The sequence below is a fragment of the Lytechinus pictus genome, chromosome 17, assembly GCF_037042905.1.
Source record: "Lytechinus pictus isolate F3 Inbred chromosome 17, Lp3.0, whole genome shotgun sequence".
In the NCBI taxonomy this organism is placed as follows: Eukaryota; Metazoa; Echinodermata; class Echinoidea; order Temnopleuroida; family Toxopneustidae; genus Lytechinus; species Lytechinus pictus.
In genome coordinates, this window is record NC_087261.1 from 2,483,008 (window position 1) to 2,507,772 (window position 24,765).

At 37.0% G+C, this 24,765-nt stretch overlaps 1 protein-coding gene across 2 annotated transcripts; it reads left to right on the forward strand.

The window, feature by feature from the left end:
• Nucleotides 1–5,834: 5,834 nt before the first annotated feature.
• Nucleotides 5,835–23,565, forward strand: LOC129279937 (extracellular signal-regulated kinase 2-like). 2 transcript variants are annotated; one of them, XM_054915996.2, is made up of 14 exons: nucleotides 5,835–6,192; nucleotides 7,868–7,966; nucleotides 8,771–8,800; nucleotides 9,080–9,170; nucleotides 10,124–10,254; nucleotides 10,855–11,024; nucleotides 12,570–12,767; nucleotides 12,977–13,111; nucleotides 13,529–13,634; nucleotides 14,244–14,499; nucleotides 15,442–15,546; nucleotides 15,970–16,079; nucleotides 17,195–17,371; nucleotides 20,547–23,565. In XM_054915996.2, exons 1-14 carry the CDS (start codon nucleotides 6,127–6,129, stop codon nucleotides 20,724–20,726), a joined length of 1,854 nt encoding a protein of 617 aa, XP_054771971.2. In that variant the 5' UTR covers nucleotides 5,835–6,126; the 3' UTR covers nucleotides 20,727–23,565. The 2 variants fall into 2 exon arrangements, with proteins under 2 accessions (XP_054771971.2, XP_054771972.2); XM_054915997.2 differs by lacking the exon at nucleotides 15,442–15,546 and having other exon boundaries at nucleotides 5,988–6,192.
• Nucleotides 23,566–24,765: the final 1,200 nt, after the last annotated feature.

Genomic DNA, 24,765 nt, shown 5'->3' on the forward strand with positions numbered 1-24,765 from the left:
TTTTTAGTTGAGAACCTTTTTGTTTGCTTGTCAATTTGTTTTCTACGTCCCCCCCCTAAATTGAGGTGGGCCCCCCTAAAATCTTTTTGTCCCCCCCCCCTAATTTTGGTTGATAACCTTTTTTTTTTCTTGTCAAGAAATTTTGGTGGTCCCTCCTATAAATTTTGGTTGATTTACTTGTCAAAATTTTTACCTGTGTCCATCCCAAATGATTAATTAAGACATGGCAAGATAAAGTACCACGCCATGTCTTCACGTTGATGGCATTTTCAAGGCTCCGTACTAGGGGTAATTATCCGGGGTAATTGTCTGGAGAGTAAATTTCCGGGGGGGGGGGGGGTAACAGTCCCCGGCGGTAAAAATATGGGGATAATGTTTTCCTTGAAGTAGTTGTCAGGGGGTGATTGCCCTAATTGGGTTATTGTTATAGAACCCAGGCGCGGATCCAGGATTTCGTGGGGAGGGAGGGGGGGGGGGGGATTTGACCTGATTTTTGGCGCCCATGTGTACTTTTCGAAAAATGGCGCCCACTCCCTCCTGGCCAGGCTAACTTAAGTGCCTTAAATGGATTTTGAATTATCTTATAATCACATAAAAAAAAAAAAAGACCACTTTTTCATGTATTCTATAAAAAAAAATCCATCAATACATAATGTGATATCAATGGGAGCGCGAAGCACGAGCGATTTATTTTGGGGGGAAGGTTCAATTTGGTTTAACTTCTAACCAGAGTAGGCCCTACTAGAATATTGTGTGAACGGGAGCTGTAGTTTCTGTACTGTTGATTTAGAATACCCTTCAATAATATTAATGATAACCTCTTGGGAATAATGCAATCTCGAAGCAATTCTCCTCATCAGTGGCGTAATTATTCAGCATGGGTGCACGGGGGGGTGGCGACGGCACCAAGTTAAAAAAAATAAATGAAGTGGGAGGGGGGTAGACGTTAAAGAAAATCTGAGATTTCATTGTCAAAAACACATTGAGGAATCTCACATGGCCTAAATAAATAATGAGAACGCGAAGCGCGATCTGATTTTTTAAAATATATTTTTCATGTATTATATCCTGAAAGCCTAAGTCAGGGGCGGACCCAGCTTCCGCCAATAGGGGGAGGGGCCATTTTTTCACCCATATTTTCCCCGATCGGCCGCTCAAAGTTGATTTTTTTTCTTTGAAGGGGTTGTCCCAGTGCCGTAATGAGCCAACAATTTCGAGGGGGCTCGATATGGTGTATCGCATGAAATTAATAAGAAGTTGCCAGTGAGCGAAGCGAGCAAGCAAATATGCCGACATTTTTATTACAAAAATACAAGGTTGTGATAGATTTTGACATAATATTTGGTAAATAATAATATATTTCATCCTAATCCATTTCCTTTTCTCTCTATTTTTTCTTAGTCTTGATTCTCTCTTTTTTTTTTGGGGGGGGGGGGTGGGCAAAACGCCCGTGTCCTAACAGTCATTTCCTAGCTTTACTTTATAAGCCACATAAATGTGTAATAATCTCTTAAGCCCTATGTAATCTAAAAATGAAATTTCATGTATTTTGTCCTGAAAATTGAACATTTTGGGCAATGTTTGTGAACCTGAACAGGACGCGTATGTAACTAGATAATTACCACGAGCGCGAAGCGCGAGCAGAAATGTTAAATATTCGTTCTGGCCTGGTCGAAAAGGGACCTGTTAAGGATGTTTTGTAGTTGGCCATTAAGACGATACATATTTCAACGATTAAATAATGCGAGCGCGAAGCGCGAGCTGAACATTTTTGATATTCCAACCTAAAAAGATGAGATTTCAAATCCCCCTATTGGACATTCGTTTCATGTATGTCAATCATGAAAAAGCATGGGTAATTTTTGGTATCTTTTTACAATAATAATGCGAGCGCAAAGCGCGAGCAGAAAATTTTTGATATTCTGATCCGAAACTGGATAATTTTAGCACATTTTGAATAAGATCAAGCTTTGTATCTCAAAAAACATGCGTGCGCGTGTTTTAGAGTTCGACAGAATCCTGGCAATCTGAATACATTTCATTTTTCATCATAAAAATCAATAATGCGAGCGCAGAGCCCGAGCTGAAAATAATATTTGAAATTCTGATATGAAAAGGGTCAATTTAAGCACTGTTTACAGCACTGTGTATGTAGTGGAATTTGATAGCACTATATAAATAATGCGAGCGCGAAGCGCGAGCTGATATTTTATTATTATTTTGACCTAGGATCGAGACATTTTAGGCCTAAGGACATTTTGTCATCATATAAGAATGATGACTGTCTTCTATTTCTTTTCCTAAAACTTGTCGATATTTATTTCTGAAAAAGGGACAATTTAGTTATTATGAATTCATACAAATTTTATTTAATATTTATTAATCTGTTAAGCCTAGTGTGTGAAATTTGACAGTGCATGAGGCCTGAAAACTGGATATTTTAAGTATTTTTGTAATCATGAATAGGATTCATTGATATATTTTTAGCAAATAATGCGAGCGCAAATCGCGATCCGGAATTTTTTAATGGGGGGATTTAAGTAGTTTGTTATAGAATTAATATATAGGTATACATAACTCATCAATCAAAATGCGAGCGCACAGCGCTAGCTCATAGGCCTTTATTATTATATTTTTACAATCGAGACACCTGAAAAGGTATATTTAGAGAATCTTATATGAAATATAAAAAGACAATAGGTAGGCCTACTTGGCAAATAGTGCGAGCGCACAAAATGTTGCAAATGTTGATTCAAACCATAAAACGGACATTTTCCAGAGCACTTAAAAACATAAATTGGTAAATAAAACAAAATAATGAAAGATCGATGTCCGAGCAGAATTTTTTTTGTATATTGATATCAAAACTTGATATTTTAAACTACATATCAGCCTATTGAGCAAGATATGTATCTCATTGAACAGGCAATGCGAGCGCGATGCGCGAGCGAAACTTTAATATAGTGACATTAAATATTTTTAAAAATTGTTTTCCAAGTCTTCTCCTGACCTTATTTTATTCACTCGTCTTCCTCCTTTTATGTTTTGTCTTCTTTTTTTCTCCTTTCTTTCCCCCTTTTTTTCTTTCCCCGTTTTTCACAATTTATTTGCTCTGTCAATAGGGGGGAGGTTGCCCTCGGGCCGCCTCAATCCGCCTATGTTAGTAGTTGTTATGATGAACATATGATGAAATATCTATTAAGAAATGAATGCGACCGCGAAGCGCTAGCTGAAAACTTTTATAATGATGAAATGAAAAATACATTTTCAGTTGTCAGGTTAGAATATCAAATATTTTCAACTTGTGCTTCTCGTTCGCATAAAAAACTGTAAGGTCGGGATGCGTATATAACTAAACAATTTATTGATGCCAGCGCGAAGCGCGAGCTCAATTTTTTATATACTGACTTAAGAAGGACTAAGGTATAATTCCTATTCTAATTGCTTGTCCTTTTTCTCTTCCTTTTTTCTGTTTCTTACCCCTTTTTTGCGCCACCATGGGGGGGGGGGCAAAATCTTTGCCCCCTGGATCGGCCTATGTATGTTGACTTGAAAAACACTAACACTTACATGTGGGATTGAAGCAGAGGATGAATACCTCATTAATCAAATATTGCGAGCGCGTAGCGCGAGCTAAATTTGATAATAACCCTTTTTGTGACCCTGAACAGTGTATCTATCTCGCTAAACAGACTTAAAACTCGAAAACATTGTTTTTTCTGTTATCGTAAAAACGGGATATTTTAATTCAGCCGCATTAATTTTAGTTTTTTGGGCAGGACATATATTTCACTATAAACAGGCAATACGAGCAATGTTGCACCCCCGGTCGAAAATGAATTTGCATGAAGCCCCCTAAGTTCAAGGTCAATTTGGCGCCCTCGGTTGAACATAAACTTGGCGCCCCCATGTGAAATATAACTTTGTCCTCCCTCCCCCACTCTGAAACATGTATTTGACGCATTATGGTCAAAATTCAAATTAGCGCTCCCCAAGTTTGAACATCAATTCGGCGCCCCATAGTTCGAACGTCATTTTGGCGCCATCAAATCGACGTCCAGGTCAACATCTCCCTCTTCCGTTTCCCATCTCCTTTTCTTTCTTTTTTCTTTCTCTTATCCTCATTCCCCTTTCTTTCTCTCGTTCTTTCCCCCTCTTCTTTTCCCCCTTTTCTTCTCTTTCCCCCATCTTTTCTTTCCCCCTTTTCTTCTCTTTTTCTGTCTTTTCTTTCCCTCTTTTCCTCTCTCTTTTCTCGTTTTTCCTCTGTTCCTCCCTCTCTCTCTCTTTCTTCTCTTCTTTTCCCCTCTTCCTCTCTCTCTCTTTTTTCTTATCTTTCTTCCCATCTTCCTCTCTATTTAAATATTCGTCTCTTCCTTCCTCTTTTTTTTTCTTCTTTTTCCTCCTTTTCCTTTCTCCTTTCATTTCTTCTTTTCCTTTTCCCTCCTCTTTTTTACTCTTCTTTCCCCTTTTCTTCTCCATTTTTTTCTTTGTCTTTCCTTTTCCCTTTTTCTTCTCTTCCTTTCTCCTTCTTACTCTCTTTTCTATTCTCTTCTTTTCCCATCTTCCTCTTTTTTTATTCTCTCCCTTTTCCCCTCTTCCCCCCTCTTTTTTGAGCTGGGGGTGGGGGGGGGGTGAGGCAGTTCCCCCTCGGCCCCCCACTCTCGATGACATTTGATATATCTGATCATAATTTTACACACACTGCGGACTATCGGACCCGCGGTCTATCGGACCCGCGGACTATCGGACCCGCGGTCTATCGGACCCGCGGTCTAACGGACCCGCGGTCTATCGGACCCGCGGTCTATCGGACCCCCGGTCTATCGGACCCGCGGTCTATCGGACCCGCGGTCTAACGGACCCGCGGTCTATCGGACCCGCGGTCTATCGGGATGTCCCCAAAATAAGTATAGGCATACAGTTCACGAACAGAATGCATATCCATTATGAACAATAAATTTCGGCGGATAGAGCGAACTTGACGTGTGTGGGGGAAATGTTTCCTTTGGCAAATATAGTGTCACTGTTAATTCCTAATGGTTAAATAATCTTCTACGGGCGAGAAGCGTGAACAAAATGCGCTTGTTACCATAAATTTTATTATAGGTTTCATCATTTTTTTATTCCCCCTCTTTCTTATTTTTAGGACCTATATTCAATCGTCTTCTTCCGGATAATTTTTCTTTTCCCCTCTTTTATATTTATGTATATATTCCTTCCTTCCTTCCTTCCATCCATCCATCTATTTCGTTCATTCATTTATTCATTCATGTTTTGGGGGGCGGGGAGGGATCGAGCGGACTTGTCAGAAAAGTTTGTATCCTTTGGAAAAAGTCCTGGAAAAGGGCAATATGAATCCCCATCCCCATGATAAAAGCGGCAAGCTTTATCGCCTGGCCTATCGCAAGATGTTCACAACTGTTCACAATGAAACTTATTAATGCTTCTCTGTTATTCAATTTTTATATTATATGTTTTCTTAACATTTCCCTTCTGGCTGATTTGTAGGTCTTCAGGGGACCGTTTCATCAATATTTTCATCCGACAAGTTGTCAGATCTGACATCTTTCCATGATTTTGATTGGCTGAGAGGCACTGTTCATATGGTAACTGTCGGATAAAATGGGACTTGTCGGATAAAACGTCCGACAAGTCCTTTCATGAAACGCCCCGGCCCCCTGAAAATTCTCGCCCATTCATTATTTTCAATCTGTTCCCCATACACGTTATGGAAGCGATGCGTTGCCAAGGTATTGGGTTAAACAATTTTGTGCGATCTCGCTCTCTCGGCGACTTCATCCAAGAATGCAATGTACAGGAAGCCGTATCACTATACACTACTTTTAAAATTATTACGCTCACTAATCGATTTCAAAGAAATAATGACCAAGTACTCAAATTAAGATTAGATTGGATCAAAATATTCCTTAACTATTTTTACAAAATTATTTGATATGGTTTTGTTATTTCAATGAAAGAAAGTTATTGAATATGGGTATCTCATTAGGACATAGCGGAGGCATGGATAGTTTGTGATGCGGCTCTTGCTATTAACGAAATACTCAAGGAAATGGAAAATATGTTGTCTTTTGCCTAATATTCAGAAAAAACTACATTTTGAGCATCATGACTTCAGAAGTAGAAGAACATGTCCTTGCAAAATATGAAATAAAGAAGCGACTGGGAAAAGGAGTAAGTGATTATGATTAAAACAATAGTTCAATGAGTGGTTGTTTATTATGTTTTCGGAACGAATTAGACTTGTGCGGCCAGTGAGATGTCTGTAGGCCAGTGGGTACGGCGTGAGATAACCGCGGGCGCCGCTGAGTTCTGCCTTGCGAACTAGGGCATGTTGCAGTATGATGGGGTGATTATTACCATTAGCCTTGCCCTTGAGGACTCCGTGATGATATTTTAAATATTTTTACATATACTTTTGGCCTTATCCTGAAATAAGTCACCTCTCTTCTCGTTTGTGTACGCTCGTTGTGAATTGTGTATGATGGGGTGTCCAAACTTCGCGCACTTTTCAAAAATATTCATCAGGCTTAAATATTTTCACAAAATATTCATAATTTATACAAAACCAATTCAAGAAATAGTTACCACATTGACGGCAAGATCGTAAACTATAAAATCATGGACGAAAATGTAGGTCAAGGGGATTCGACGGTATTGCGATCTCAAAATTCTATTCCGATCGGCAAATGCGCGCTGTGCTGGAAAACCGTTCAGAAAAAGTGTGACCTAATTTCGCGGACCAAAGTTTTTGTGGAGATTTAAACAAAATCTCAAGCTCAAAAAGTGAAATATTTATATCAGATTGATGGCAAAATGCTATAGAATCGGTTTGTACCACATTTAACTCACATTTTTGATGATTTCTGCTTGCAAAATGGTGATATCGTTATGCTTGTTGAGAATATCAGATTTCTTCAAAACGGGCGCTAACGGTGACAAATTTGCCGATCTTTTGTCAATATTTTTCATGAATACTGAACTCATCCTAAAGAAACTTATATCAAAGGGTAATTTTAGGTCGCTTTTCACGTTGATGATGTCAGATTTTAAGGATATTGGCTAGTTTTTTAGAAAATGACCGTCCGCGAAGTATGGACACGCGCGAAGTTTGGACTCACTGCCATACAAAGAGAATGCCACGGGATCGGGAGAGGAAAGAAGTCGCTGCTGCTGACGAAATAAACGGCAGTGAATGGAGTGGTGACTTAAACCAGAAGAATGCTGTACTTTTCATCACAGAGCCTTGAAACCCTCCCCGTACTTGCCTAAGCAGGACATATAAACAGGGGGTGGATTTCCCTCGGAAATCCATAATTAAACTAAAGCTATAAATTATACTATAAATCAGCTAAATTTGTTGGATTTTATTTGTCTATAGACTATACACCTTTATACGCCTAATACGAATGAAGGAACGAAAAAACTGTTAATATAAATATGAAAAATGAGAGGTTTCTTACCAGACTGATCTCGTGTAGATCCCTCGATCCATTCGTAAACATCACAAATACAATACTTTAGGCTTGACCCTTGAAGTTGAACTGCTTTGTTATGACGCAGCTTCGATAACCGATTTACAAAATGCCGTTTTGAAGAACAATTTATAGATGAAATTTAGGCTATTATTTAACAGTTAATAAAATTTGAACCTTGATTATAAATTATTATTATAATAATAATTATTTATAATCAAGTTTCATTTTGTTCTCAAAACGGCATTTGAGAGAAACATTTATTTGGGGGAACTGCAACACTAGTCATGTGTACGCCGCCATTTTACACTCTTCGTTAATTGCTACTTGTTCAATAAATTGATGCAACATTTTCTATCTTGATACCATTTTAGGCATATGGCATTGTGTGGAAGGCCATTGACAGGAGAACAAGGGAGATCGTTGCTTTGAAGAAGATCTTTGATGCTTTCAGAAATCAGACAGATGCTCAGGTAAGACTTGAAAGCTAAAGGTTCACATTCAGAGACCCAGCTTGTCAATAATGACAATGGGGCTAAACTTGATTTAGGTGTCCAAAATAGCCCCTGCAGTTGGGTTCATTTCAAAAGGGTTATTTGGAAATAAAAGGTTGAAGATAACCCTAAGTACAGATTGATTCATTCATTTTGTATACAGTCATTTTGATTACTGTGAAATATGTTTAAAGCCTTATTGCCAGAGCCATAACCAAACCATAAAAAGGACTGGAATTAAAAAAAAAGATGAGATTAGATGACTTTGAGCAGAAGAGTCAGTGAGTTCAGATGAATTGAGAAGCCCTTGAAGTAACGAGGAGATGAAAGGTTGAGTAGATTAGCTGGGTTGAGAAGAGATGACAGCGACGAATGGATGAGCAGGTGATGATGAGATGAGCAGTGGAGAGTAATTGGTGAATAGGAGTCTCACATTCTAGGCAGCTTGACTTTCAATCCTCATTGGTTTACATGTATCTGTCAAGATTCTTATAATGCTCATAGGTCAATGGCAAGAGGTTTACTGTGTTTTCAGTTCATTGCCCCCTCTTGTTTGATGCAAGAAGGCAGTGCCATTAGGGCTAGAGATCAAAGAGTACAATGTGCTTTCACAATAAGTTTCACCACAAATAACTTAGATATTATCCTTCAAATAATGATCATTATGTTAAGCTACAAATATTGTAGATGGACACGTAGATTGTTTCCATTCATTCATTTCGTTTAAATTGTATAAAATGTCTCTTAATTTTCTTCTTGCCACGTTTCTCTTTTATTTTGCAGAGGACATTTCGAGAAATCATGTTCTTACAAGTAAGTTATTACTTTTTCTTGTATGATGTTGAATGAAGTAAAGTCATTAGATGTGGATTCCTTCTAGTCTGGTGTGGGTTTTGCCCTTACTTGTACGTTGCTGTATACAGAGTTGTTGTTTTTAATTCTTTTGACGAATTAAAGACTCATTTACTTCCCTAGATTTTTATAAAGAAAGTGATGTGGATAATATCCCAGACTGCGTTCCATTTAATATTCTTTGAAACAGGGTGCCACTCTATCATTTCTCATCTTAGATTTTCACTCTTTCTTTTACAGGAATTCAGTGACCACAAGAATATTGTTAAATTATTGAATGTGATGAGAGCAGAAAATGATAAAGACATCTACCTCGTGTTTGAGTATATGGGTGAGTTTGATTTTGCGCACCTTCTAAAAAATCTGTGCTGCGTTACTAAGCAGAAATCAAACAATACGGTTCATTGATAGCGGCTCTCTCTAGTATTGTTTTGTCGATGATTATATTAAATTGTATGAATTGGAGAAGCCGCTTGCAGGGTTTACTACAGGAAAGATGCAGCTCTGACTCTTGGCAAAGTTACTTGGACAAATGCGTTTTCATGATTCTCTTGTAAAAAACTACCACCTCATTAAACCCTTAAGAGATTATTTCATTAAAGTACTGCAGTGAGAATATTACAGAAACTATTTTATTATGAAGTGAAAAAAAAAATAGGGCTGAGTCAAAATGTTTTAAACGCTGTTTGAACAAGCGTTAAATTAAAATTACAATTTGGTCATTTTGTCAACGGTTTGACCCGTGAAAAAAGGAGTCTTTCCCAAAAGTTGCTCCAATTTCACATATTTAAATTCATGAATCGTCCATCAATTGCCTGTATTTCCGTGATATTGTTAGAAAGCTTCCAAGAAAATAAGGAATATTACCTTTTACTTGACTGAAATATTGATTTCTGGAAATTTCAGATATTGTTAGATTACTTTTAATGCATCAATTGTGTACATTTGGGACTTGAACAGAACAACACAGGACCAGACTCTGGCGAGGCCGTGTGAAAATTTGTCATTTATTTACCACATGTTATGCCGCTGGGTAATTCAATAATAATAAAGTCATAGAATCATTGACTTTGAACTTATGCTTTTGTGGTTCTTTTCTTGATTTGAAAAAAAAATTATGAACTTCGAGATGAAGTCTTTACACATAATGCCATCTTGCTCAACCTTAGAGCCAATACAATTACTCTTTCTCATGATTTCTGTCTGCATTCCTTTTGTTATAACAAAACTTGTTTAGATATTAAAGGTTCCGATTTTGATATCTGTATCTTTTTTTTTAAACAGACACTGATCTCCATGCTGTAATCAAGAAAGGAGGGATCTTAAAGGACATTCACAAACGTTATATAATGTATCAGCTTATTAACGCAACCATGTACTTACATTCTGGAAATGTAATACACAGAGATCAAAAGGTAAATAAAAACTGGACTATTGCAATTTTTCTTTCTTGTATTTGTTTACCTGTTTTGCACCAGTTGCTTTTATTAGAGAGAAAAAAAAATCAGAATTTGTTTAGAATTTCTACAGGAAAGCGTGTTTTTTCATATTTATAGAATTTGGAGAGTATCATTTTGATTATTGGTTTGATGAAATGAATTTATTGCTTTGGAATTAATCTGAAAGAGCTTTTATGATTTCAATCATCCGTACCATTTTTGGTCATTTTAGTACATGCCATGCAAAACACTCAATAATGTGTGTATTTTTTGTTTTTAGCTTGAATGTATAATGCATTTTTTTTCGTAATACTGCCCTCAAACATCATATTAGACAATGCTTTGTGAAGGTAGACAACTTTGGTCTTACCTTTTCAATAACACAAATTGATACCATCTTGAGTGAAGACTAAAAGAAATGCCAGCGCAAATATTCACTGCTGAATGATACGCGCTGTATAAGCTAAAACAAAAACAACAACATCCATTATGCCAAGCTCTACCAATTATGTACATAATTTCCATTTTAAGGCTTGAATGCTATCTTCCTTTCTTCGTTTTTTCTTCATACTACAGCCGTCAAATATCCTATTAGATACAGAATGCTTTGTGAAGGTAGCTGACTTCGGCCTCGCCCGTTCAATAACACAAATAGATGCAGTCTTGAGCGAAGACAATCCTGCGCTGACGGAGTATGTGGCAACGAGATGGTATAGAGCTCCAGAGATTCTGCTAGCTTCTAAAAGGTACCACTAGGGTTCCATATTAGCCTTTTTATTTGTACTATTTCAACAACCCTAGTAGGGAGTGGAGAGTGTTGGGCCTATACTTAGTGAGCTTCACAAATGCAATTTGATTTCCAATTTGAATTAATTTATTCCACATCTCCTAAAATGTAACAGTACATTAGAAATAATTATTGAAAATAATTAATATGAATATGAAAACATGAATGCAGCATGATTTATGATCATTGTATTACTCCATTCTTATTACATCATAACAATGTCACAGGGTGCTTTACACATATTCTTCTTTGAAGGCCAAGTCCACCCCCAACAAAATTTTGATTTGAATAAAATGATTTGAATAAAAAGACAAAAACCCAACAAGCAAAAACACTGAAAATTTCATCAAAACCAGATGTAAAATAAGAAAGTTATGACATTTTAAAGTTTTGCTTAATTTCACAAAACAGTTATCTGCACATCCTGGTCTGTATGCAACTGATGACATCAATCACCTACTTTTTCTTTTGTATTTTATTATCTGAAATATGACAAATTCTAAATTTTTCCCTGTTGTCCTGTGAAACAACGTTTTATTCCTCCCTGAACACGTGTAATTACCATTGTTTAAACACTTCATGGTTCAGTCAAGTTGGTCATTATTGCCAAATTTGAAAAAAATCAATTATTGTATAAATCAAACAATAAAAAAAAAGAATTAGTGAGCATGGGACATCATTGACTCTCTTTAATATTTGCATGCCACTGAATTGTGCATAACTGTTTCGTGAAAAATAAGCAAAACTTTAAAATGCCATAACTTTTTATTTTACATCCGATTTTGCTGAAATTTTCAGCATTATGCTTGTGTGATTTTTCTCTATTGATTAAAATCATTATCAAGATTTTTCTGGGGTGGACTTGACCTTTAAAAATCAAGTTTTGGTCAACAGTAGATTTAGTCCCTGTTGGAATTAATCTCCTCATATATTTATATTATCTTGTCAGTCATATTTTGGCTTGCCTTTACTCGATATATGCACCTACTCCACTCCTTGCAGATTGTACAACGTCTTCTTAGCTTGTCGTATGTGAGCAAATAGGAGACTGAATGTCAAACATTCTTACCGTTATGTACTGTCTGTAATGTACCGTTGTGCGGTCAGGAACATGGTGACGTCACTATAAGAATTAGGATTCAATGCATTGCGCTTAGTTAATGGAGGAGTAATAAGCGTATGGCTTACCTGGCTAAATGCGCATTGCTGCTGCGGATCAGATGCGTTTTCTTATTTTCATAGATTAACATTGGAAAAAAATTAATATTTGTATTTTCGCTAACTTCCGAGACATTGTACAACACAAATAACGAATATTCTTATTCGTTCAATGGTGCGACATTTCGCATTCGGTGAAAGAAAGAGATACTCTTCAACTCATCTTTCTTTCATCTCATTCAAAATCTCAAACCATTGCACTCATGCCTATTCCCTAATTTGTATACCATTCCATGTATGTATCATTCTTGTATTTAACATCTACCTAATTTTTCTTCTCTTGAAGATACACTAAGGGAGTGGATATGTGGAGTGTCGGCTGTATACTTGGAGAGCTTATCAAAGGCAAACCAATGTTTCCTGGTACATCTACATTCAACCAGCTAGAGAGGATAATGGCCATTATTGACCCACCCAACAAGGCAGACGTAGAGGCTATACAGTCAGACTATGGAGCTACATTTGTAGACATGTCAAAACTCAGGTAAGAAGTGGGATGCCCCATCAATGGAACAGTTAAAATACAGCTTAAAATCAGCCTCTTTGTGTTGTAAAATAAATGATGGTGCACACTCTTCCTTTTTCTTTCTACCTGTAGCTAACCTCAACATTTGATCAGAGTTAAACTGAGTTCACAGTTTTGGCCTGTTTTTTTCAAACAGACTTAAATATATTTTTGTTCTCTCTCACCAGGCACAAGCAGTCGATAGAGGAAGTCTTACCGGGCGCGCCAGCTGATGCAATAGATTTGATAAGAAAACTATTACATTTCAACCCAGACAAGAGATTAACTGCCAAACAAGCTCTTTCACATCCATATGTAGCCAGGTACGTAGTAATTCATACAGGTACACAGCTTTTATAAAGTCAAGACTTAATCTCTTTAGCTCATCAAATTGGCAATCATTGTTAATTTTCTGTATATCATCATTCTTTTAAAAATTCAAATTATAAATATAGCATTGGTCAAATTGTATGATAATAGGGCAATTTTAATCCAAAATGAATAATAATTTACATTTATAAACTTTGATTTTATTTGTACTGCATTGCCAATTCAGAATGTGTAATGAAAAACAGCTGTTATTCAAAAGCAGCATTACATACCACACTGAAAATTATAACAACATATATGCATTGTTCAAATGAGTTTCATAATATGCAAACAATTTACTGATTCAACGTCAAAGTATTTGAAAGTTGCCATTCATTTTCACTAATTTTTTTTTTTTTTTTAATTATCAGATTTAGAATTAAATCTGGTGAGATATTTCTAGACTATGATGTAGTCCCACCCCTAGATGATGATGTACAGCTCTCTGTCAATGAATACAGGTCTAAACTATATGAGGTAAGAAAATATCTAGGATGGTGTTGTTTTACTCCCATACCGCTGGATGCAAGGAGGGTAGGGTACACATGTATATATCCTGCACAAAATGAATGAAAGTATTAGAGGCTCCATGTATGCACAGATAATACAAAGCGTTTTGATATTGATTATCATGAAGCAGCACTTCCACTGGAAGAATAACAAGAACATATATGTATTACGTTCCTCACATAAGGCTGTCATAATAGGTTTGGAGTAAATGATCACCTGCAAGTATATTTATTTTCATTTTATAATACTTATTATTATTACCCTTCTCTCCTTATTACCTTTTACTGTGGTGCTCACTCTTTTGATGCCATGCATGGATTCACGAGGCATTGCAAGAAACTTTCAATCAGTTGAACATCAATTTTGTGTTCCCAAATCAATCATATGTTTTGCAAGTACATGTGATTGAAAATTTGTGCTCAATTGATTGTCACCATTTTAAAATAAGAGGCTTCTTATTTTCTATTACAAAATCCATCTATCAATCTGCAGTTGAAATTAGCATTTGATTTAGCAATTCATTGCAAATAATTTCTTGCAACACTCCATTAATCTCATAAATTGACCCATTGGCAGATGATGAAAGAGAAGAAAGCGAGACACCGTCAGCAGCTACGCGAAGCCCAGCAAGCCCAGAGGAGAGGGAGCCAGTCATCTACCCCACCCTCCGAGCAGGGTAGTCCCATGGTCAATGGGTCTTCGGCCTCAGCTCGGTCTAACCAGGCCGTCAGCAGTAGAGGGACAAGTAGACCGAGACCCCATGCGGTTGGTGCAGGAGGGGCAGCGGCAGTAACTCAGGCCCCTTCATCAACGACATACACAAATTACACAGGTATGTGAGATTCAAACATTGGATGCATGGAATTTTATTCAAATTAAGACTGATAAACCAAAGTCCATGTCACACTGTGTGATTGGATTCTTTTTGAAGATGTTTGTGGTAGGATGTTTTCTCAAATATTTGACTTCATATTATCAATTACTTTGTGAATAGAATATCAAAATTGCAGAAGGCTATACCCCATCTAGTTCTGGACAACAACAAAAAAGGACGAGAATCACAATGACATAACGAGGATCCCTGGTATCTGATATGATCCTCTCTGATTTGAGTAATAAAATTGAAAGCAAATTTGTTATTTCTACTTGGATAATCGTTCTGAATCTCAATCAAATACAATTTACAATACTCCATATCCAATCTTATTACAATTCCTGTTCAAATCCATTAGCATTCTATCACATAGTGTGAGGTGCGCTTTGGTTTTATAGCAGCAGAAAATAAAGGGATCCAACAGTATTCTTAATTCTTAAGGGTTTTGTGGATTGTATTCATGTATTAGTTTATTTGCATGAAACTGTCTTGCTGTACACGCAACCATTTGTGGAATTTGACATTTGCACCTCAATAAACTGCACGTTTTCAATACTCTTTTCAACATGTCCTTGTGTTTCAAAAGTAGAGTAGCATTTGTTAATCGCAGCTTTTTTTATGATAGTAGAAAACGTTGTGTTTTCTTTCAGATTGTAGAGATGGGTTTTCTAGTCCTTCTAATATGTACAGTATACATGTATGTATAGGTATGTTTTGTATATAAAATGATGCCCTGGACCGTATTTGTTGGGCAGGTGCTTTAGAAATAATTGTCTTGATCGTATATTGCCTTGGTGTTTCATTGTGCATTTCTATTTCTGTCTGCATGTTTTGTATATTCTTTGCTGTGATTGTATCTATGTACTGTCTCCTGGTGTTGGCTTGCTGTGTGATGTGTAGCCGAGGCAAGGAAACACAGACCCCCACTGAGCTCTGCTTCAGCGAATGGACACACCCCCACCAAGCGCCTCCACCATACCTCAAGTGCCCCCATGCTACATTCAGGTGAAACACCATCACATTGTTTGGTTCGCATCATTCTTTCCCATCCCCAACCTACATCTAGATTCATTTACATTTGCTTCATTAACATTAAGGAATGATATCTGGAGGAGATTATACAAAACCAAGAATTATAATCAAACATTAGATTGCTCTTTGCCCATCATATAATAATGCATGAAGATACTTGAATATTAATGATATGTGGTTCTCTGTTGCTTATTTCCTTCCTTTGTTTTGTGCTACCTATTGTTTCTTTGCACCAGTGATGCTGATTTGGTCTCATGATTTCAGATAATGAACATACCAGTCAATAAAAGACATATATTTTGTTTATAAGTTTTTTTCCCCATCAAAAGCGAATATGTCTACCTTCAATGTTGAAATGTGCATGCCTTTATGTATGTATATCTTTTTGCTCCACAGGAGTAGCATTTGGTAGAACAACAGCAGACCCCGCTCCTGCCCCTATGCAGAGGAAAAACTCAGTAAGGCAGAACCTACAGAGACAGAGGAGTCTAGAAAACATTACTGCCGTGAGTATTAAATGAAGAAATTAATGATTTCTTGTTCAGGAGATCATAAACATACTGGGTGTATCAGAAAAGAGAAAAACCCAACTTTCTTTCACACTTTATTTGCATTCAAATGTAATCCCGGGGGGGGGGGGGGGGCGTTTCATAAAGCTGTTCGTAAGTTAAGAGCTACTTTAAAAATAACTTGTGATCCTTTCTTACGCACTAAATCATCGCCAATGAATATACTATTTACAACAAGAAAGGATCACCAGTCGTTCTTAAAGTCGCTCTTAACAGCTTTATGAAACACCCACCTGATTATGTTTTTTTAATGTATTAATTTTCATTTGAACCCATGAGAATAACTCATGGGTTGTGGAGCCCTGGCCAGTTGACACAATTTTTAAGTTTTAGATTGGTATGGATTTTTAAAAATTAACAAAAACAATGTAACAAGAAAATTTCACTAGTCAGAATACTTTCCATTGATAACACTTGAAAGACTTTTAGATTGGTATTTGTAGTCTGCAATGTACCATTTTCATGTTTCAAAATTAAAATATTTTTCTAAATTGAACAAACTACCATGCAAGAAAACCAACATATATTACAGGAGCATATCTAAATACAATTTTGATCAAATGGTAAGAAATAGTAAATTTTGACTCAGATATATGTTAACAACAAAAGAAAATTGGATTTCAGCTTCAGCTGACAAATTGGGATGATTGAGAATCTTATTTAGCGCCCCGGGACGGGTCCCCAGTCACAAGTGAAGTCATTTGTAACTTTATGAACAGCTTCATGAAACACCACTTGGGGTTGAATAATGATAGTAAGATTCAACATTTATAAAGTGTTCAATACAAATGGTTCTAAGTGCTGCTTATCATTGTATCGTTCAATACAAGTGGTAATCTAAGCACTGTTTATTATTACCCCTGCTTTAGCACTACTCCCCTGACCAGGCACCCATTTACCTCCTTGTTGGAGACTGGTAAAATACATTTTAATTGTGTGCGAAAGGATTTGAGTGATGCTATGGGATTTGAATCCTGGAACTTGTATTATGTTGTCCTGAGACTTACCCTCTTATAAATGAAATCATCTGCTTCATTCTTTGATCTCTACAGGGTCAGTACAATAGCAATGAGAACCAGTACCAATCATCCGGCTATGGTCAGCAACGTCCATCGTCCGGTCACCACCAGCGCACCAGGTCATTCTCAGCCGGTATACGCAATAGCACCATCACTAGGGATACCAAGGGTCATCAAGGTGGGAGTCTGGCCGTGTCCAGCTCGAGACTAGTAAGTTAGCCAAATTCATCATCATCACCATCACGATCATCATAACCATCATCATCATCACCACCACCATTACCATCATCACCATCATCATCACCATCATCATCATCATCACCATCATCATCATCACCATCATCATCATCACCACCACCATCATCACCATTACCATCATCATCATCACCATCATCATCATCACCATCATCACCATCATCATTGTCGTTGTCGTCATCATCATTATCATTTATTTCAGTCAGCATGTTCTCAGTTATGAATGGTCATTGAATCTCATGCTATGAGGACACTCCCAGGTTATAGGATCATCTTGGAGAAACTCAACATTTTCTTGCGTGAAATTATCAGCGTGTAAATTTTTTTATTTTTTAGATTACATAAGGGTTCCCAGCCCATCAGGAAAAATTATTTTACTTTTTTCCAGTCAGGGAATTTGATAAAAAATACCTCATATCAGGGGAAAATGCCTCAAATGAGGGAAAATTAAGGGAATTTTGATCAGCTCAAAAGTCGAAAGCACAGTTGTCGGTCAGACTCTGTTATATTTTGTTGTATATCAAAACAACATCCATTGAATGACTGGTTATGGTGGTATTATTATTAATAAGTTTTACATTATTGTTTTATACTGAAAATACATGTAATTCACTGGATTAACAGCTTAGAAAACATGCAAAACTGGGAATGGGTTTGAATAATTATCAGGGAATTTTTTAACTTCATCAGGGAAAAATCAGGGAATTGTGTTTACTTGTAAAGCTAGGAACCCTGTACATGATGCATTTTGTGTGTAATTCACTCTGTTTGCAAGAAGTAATTATTCCATTTGACCATTTGGGTCATAGTGCTGTCTCGGGATGAGATGCAAAGAATAGTTGCATAATAGTTGTAACAAAATATGGCAGCTCAAAAGCAATGTTAAAGCAATGCTTTTGTAAAATTGCTTGTCCATAAATTCAAGCAAGAAAGTCCTACATGGTAATCTTGTTTCCATATTCCAACTTGATTGATAATATATGAAACTATTACAAAAATTAAGTTCTTAGATTGGTTACTTTAAAGTCTTGAACTCTGTGAATATGTAATTCTTTTCTCATCAATCCACCGGAATGCAGAAAATTCTATATGTGACTGGGAGCATCGCTCGGATACCAGAGGACAATTCCATTTGACTCTTTCTCAGCTTGCTGAATTAGTAATCCTCGTTAGGATTCTGTATTATTTACTTATTTAAATGAAGAATGCACAGGCATTCCAATGATCACTATCAATTGTAATGATCCTTCCATACCCAGATTAATTTGATATTGCAAATGAAAATAGTTTCTGAATTTGAAATAGGTATTTAGTATCTTAGTGCTCAAAATATTTTTAGTTAAAAACCCTCAATTTCTTCCTGCCTCCCTTCAGTGATAAAATGAGACAACAGATATCCTGGTAGGTTCTGCATATCTTTTTTTTTTTGTGGATGGGCTGAAGTGAAGCAAGGTCACCCTGACCTAGAATTTATTTTAAAAAATATAATGAAAAATCAAGCAAGCATAGTGCTGAAAATTCATCAACATTTTATGTAAAATTAAGGCATTTTATATTTTGCATGTATTTCACAAAATGGTTTATATGCACAACATGGATGCTATGCAAATTAGAGAACCAGTGATGTAATTGAGATCATTGAGAATATGGATAAATGAATTTTCTCAAGTTTGGTTGCTTTTTGTCTTGGAAAGTTGTAATTATCAATCCAACATGGTAACAATCCAAATTGTAACAACTTTGAGACCTTATGGGAGCCCATGCTCTTTAATGTTTCTTACTGATAGATGGCACTGTTCATCACTTTGTGATCTCAGGAAATCTGAGCTCCAAATAGCTTTCTATTGCCCAAGCCATTTGTAAAGCCTTGCTTATCTTTAGTATTGTGTCATGATTTAGGTCTCTTGATCCTTGCAGTGCAGATTCATATCAGATTATGGAGATTAACTTGTGACGTGTGTGAGGGGGTGGGTGTGTGTGTTTGCATCTTCTTCCTCAACACTTACGATAATAATCTGACACAACAAATTCTGAGGTCACCCCTCCTCTAATAATTAAAACAAATATATAAATGTACATGTAGAAGTCCACAGTTTGCAAGAGACATCTCACACACTGGGGGGGGGGGGGGAGGTGTCTCTGATTAGCAACTTGAAGATTCAAACACCCATGTCCTCGTTTACGATTGTAATACCCACTGCGGATGGCAAATACAAATGTGTGTGTGTTTGTGGGTGCACAGATACATGTATGTGTGTACACTCTATCACCATTTTCATGAAATAACCCCTTTCATGCACGCAATTTTTCCCTATTTACCGGTAACCTGAATAGGCTATCATAAGCCAAATAATGATGAAAATATAAATTTCATGTTTTTAAAGTGATTTACACTGCTGGCCTCCAGTACTTGTTCAGGATATTTTGCAATTAGACTTACTTTTGGAATTAGTAGTGCGAATCATATAATGGGCTCTCTCTCTCTCTCTCTCTGTTCTGCAGACAAAAGGGATTGGTCATTCTTAAACTAAAAGTGAGATGTGCCACTGTTCAAGCCTTGAGATATATACACTTGTACATTTTTATACATGTACCTCACTGAGGATCTACGCATTCAAGAATATCTGAAATCTACACAGAAAATTATGCCATTTACTACACAGAAGGCTTTAACAAGAATAAACGATCTGTACTGTACTTGACTACATGTGAATAGAATTTTTCTTTGTTACAATTAAGGGAGACAAGATATTTCAATTTGCAATGGTACTTCTGAATCATTAGGAGTGATGTGAAGTGTTTTTGCATGCTGTTGGGGGTTATTTTCTTACTATATTAATCAAATGTTTCCAAGATAAAGTAGAATTTCTTGTTCCACTCAATTAAACAAATTATATTTAGAGATAGTTTTAAAGTGGCAATGTCCAGATTTTCTTTGCTTGGCTCAGTCTGTCCCCTCTACAGTCTTACAACATATGGGAGAAATGATGGTCGTTGAAATGTTCATAATGATAAAAGGAATCCTTCACAAAATTCCGGCCAAACGTCCAGCTCAAATTTATTTTAGCCTACTTTTTAGAATATCCCCTGATGTTATGATGGTCATCTATTTTTCTGTATCTCTTTTCAGGTCCCTGCACAGAGACCCATTTCAGCCCAAGAAAGCAGGACGTCCCACGCCGGAGGGCGTAAGCAGTTCGGATCCAAGAACATTGGCTCTTCGGGCGCACCTCGGACAACGTTTGGCAGCTACAGCCAGGCCCATGGTACGATATCAGCTAGCAGTTTGGCTAAGCTACAGGGAAGGTAGTCTTCTTCACAGACCCTGCACACGGTTTCTCGACACTAGTGGTTTAACCAGCATGCCAAAAAAGCCCACAATTTTACTAAGCAGTGGGGATGGTAGCCTTCTGCTCCTCACCTGCGAACTGTTTTCCTGCACAAAAGATTATCTGAACTACAAGGGAAACCCACAATTTTACTAAGCCGCAGGGATGGTAGTCTTCTACTGCTAGCCTGCGAACTGTTTCTGTGCACAAGAGATTATTCAAAAGTACAAGGGAAGCCCACAATTGTACTATGCTGCAGGGGCGGTAATCTTGCACTTTATCCGCAACCTTTCGGACAACGCATGTGAATCATTCAGAGAGTCAAGACTACAGACTGGAATCCTCTCTTGTCTGAATCCTGTCCAGTGTTGTGATACATTAGCTAGCAGATTAGCGTTGGCACAGGGAAAATGTTCTTTACATACAGGATAGTGCCCTTTTCCTGTTTCTGGGCACTTGTGGTCTGGCCACTCAATGGACATAAGTCCTCAGTAGCCTACAAGCTATCCAGGGTCCTGTTTTACAAAGAGTTGTAATTGACTCAAATCAATCTCACATTGCCAAGCTACAGCTGGGGTAATAATATCCAAGTCCTTTGGAAGCGCATAGAGACATTATTCATAATTGTGATATGCGCTATACAAGAACTGTTTATTATTATTATTATTGCAATATAATAATAATAATACCAACATGCTGTATATATCACTGCCAAATGCATCCCTATGCACTTAATTGGATATTATTATTGCGGTGGCATTTCAAGGAATAAATTCCTGCCAGGTACCCTTGTACCTCACCTGGGTCGAGTGCAGCACAGTGTGGATAAATTTCTTGCCGAAGGAAATTACGCCATGGCTGGGATTTGAACACACGACCCTCTAGTTTCAAAGTCTGAAGACTAATCCACTGGGCCACAACGCTCCACACAATATATCTGAATATGTGTATGGAAGAGATTAAGATCAATCCCAATTTGAGATTGATTTGAAATCGCAGCTCTCAGTAAGACAGGGTCTTGGAGTTTGCTGTCAGCATGCAGTATGGTCAAGCTACATGGTTGTCGGGGATCACAACCATTTCTACAGCATACTATCGCAGGGTTTGACAAAGCAATAGGAAGTTATGTCAACATCTCGGCACCATTTCATGAAGCGTGTCACCACTGACCAAGTTAGCATTCATTGACACTGTCATTGCGTGTGGATTAATTACTTGTAGTATGTGCCATGCAGCAATCTTCACTGTTGTCAAAACCATTGGAAGGGTAGTGTTTCATGATAGTTGTCAGCATTCCACAAGTCGTCATCCTTTGGCAATCACCTTAATTGCAACATTCAATGCTTCCTGTCAGAATAAGCCTGCTACCACCAACGATTTCACTGGACAGGGGATCGGGGCGATTTTGGCCTCCAAATTCTCAAAAGAGTAACCTGCTTGCTCAGTGACCTCAAATTTTGTAACAAAGTTGGCGGAGTACAGCAAGCTTGCATATATGCCAGACAAGACAAGAGCCATGGAAATTTAAAAAAGAACCCCCCCCCCCCCCCCAAATCCCCATTCGCTACAATGTTAAAGCTCATCCAATGTTGCAGATATAGGCAGTAGCTTATGAGAAGTAGTCCCAAAAATGAAATATTATTTTTTGCCTGGGTCATACACATACATGATGTAGCTCATAATAGTCAGTACTGACAACTTTCATGAAACAATACCCTAATGCTACCATCACACCAAGAAAACAGACTCCAGGGTCCCGTAACACAAAAGCTAGCGATTAATCGTACACTAAATTTTCACGACTGATTGTACATTGTAGTCAATAGATTTAATCGTAGATAAAATGTTCTACGATCATTGCTAAGCTTTGTGTTAAGGCAACTGCACACCTTACGATTGGTCTGCGACCCGATTTTGGAATAAAACATAGTAGAATTTGATACTATTATTGAAACATGGAATATCTTACTGTGTAATGTTCTAAATCATCGCACGAATACCTATCTGTGACAATGCTATCATCCTTCTTAGAATGAAAGCGAATTTAATATCTAGTCGTAATGACGTCATAGCAGTTGTACGATTGGCTAAGATTTGAAACTAATTTGGCCTTTACTCCAAAATAAAGGCTTGCAATCTTTCATAATGGTTATATTGGTATTCTTTCAATTACTTTTAACCTCAAATAAAATGATATTTTCCATTCACATTTTCAGAAAATGAGCAAAATGCTATCTGATCCAAAATCGGATCTCAAACAGTCGTAAGGTGTGCGGAGGCCTTCGTGGGCCCCAGACCACACCAATCAATTATGCTATTACCAATGGCATATCATTGATTGGTTTGTAGTTGGTTTCGTTGGTGTGACTTTAGCTTAACTCTACATCTTGATATGTGCAAGCTCATAACCTAAACCATGAAGTCCTTGGTTTATCTCCAATATTCACCAAGGCATAGAGTGACATCCGCAAACGTTTCAGTAGTGTTCAAATTTGTGACTACCTGCTGGGAATTTTTGGCCCAAAGTACTGATCAGGCATGCTTTTTATGCTTGTGCCTGCAGTGCAAGGACATATATACTTGAATCTAGATAATTGCAGTAAGACAACTAGATTACATTTATCTTCATTCTACAAAGAAAGTACATTTGTGTGAATAATTCTGTGTTTCTTCATTATTTCTCTTTAATCTTCATTTTTCTTAGTATACAATGTCAACAGGTTAATAATATTATGTATTAGATTTATATAAATCACTTTCTGTCGTAATGAGATGCACAACGCGCTTCAGAACAAATAAGATACTGAAGAACCATCCCCCAAAAAAAACAATAGCAAAAAAAAAAAAAAATTACTAGTTTGAAATTTAAGAAAGAGTGTCTAAATGGATGTCTGTCAAAAAGCAGTGTTACCGTATACAGATCAGTATGTGCATGTTGGTTCTCATTTGTCTGTATTATGGAGTAGTTATATAGACCTTGTCAAAATATCTCCCCATCGTTAAATTCATTTGAATGTTAACAAAGATTGATTCTGTGTGCAAAACACGTATCGTTTTTTTGTCTATATGATATGAATTTGAATAATTATTACTATTAAGGTTTTCGAACAGGGAAGTCTGCCTAAGTCAAAACTCTTTGGACCACCGAAATTTGTGTTTGATGTAGAAGAAATTTGATGTGAAAAGGTAAATACATCACATACTTTTCACAATCTAGCTTCCACATAGGCAATTATTTGGTACGTATCTGCCAAGCATAGAATGAGCAAGATGAAGTCTTTGATTATGCAGAAATTACCATCTTAAAATGACAAGTATGTTGCAAAGTTATAGGGAATAAAGATAAATTTAAACCAGGAAATCGCCACAAAGCTTCATTGTATGCAACTTGTGTTTCAGATTTGGACATAGTAGAATAACATGTGAAGTCAAAATATTTTGAACAGTATTTTAACAATAGATGCATCCTTTGATTTACCACATGTTCGAATACTGGGCAGTTATCCCTATTCCCCATTGCCTTGGCTATGCAGAATTTGGGGATTAGAAGTGGAAAATTTGCTGAATGTAACATTTTCTGATGTAAGCCGCATCATCTAATGTCTCTATGGGCTTCCAAAGGACTTTTGTTATACCTTTGACTTAGTGTTGGAAGCTGTTTATAGACTATAGAGTACACAAGCATTTTAAGGAATTCATTTTTGCCAGGTACATAATGAATAAATGATGCAATTATTGATGAATGTATTGCTGAGAGACATTAGTGCTGCAGCAGGGAGTTGAACCTGAAACCTTGTGATTCAGTTGTGGAGACTTATCCACTGGACCACAATACCTGTACACACAGTGGCTCGGGCTTTTATTTAAGGTACCTTGAGTTAAGTTTTGTTCGTCCTCTTTGAAATTGACATTCCAGTTGTATCAAGCCATAAACCAAAGTTATCATTCAGCATTCCCCAAATCTTGGACAGAATATTTATATTTTAGTTTGTAGGCAAAGGGTTAGTTCATTTTGAGATA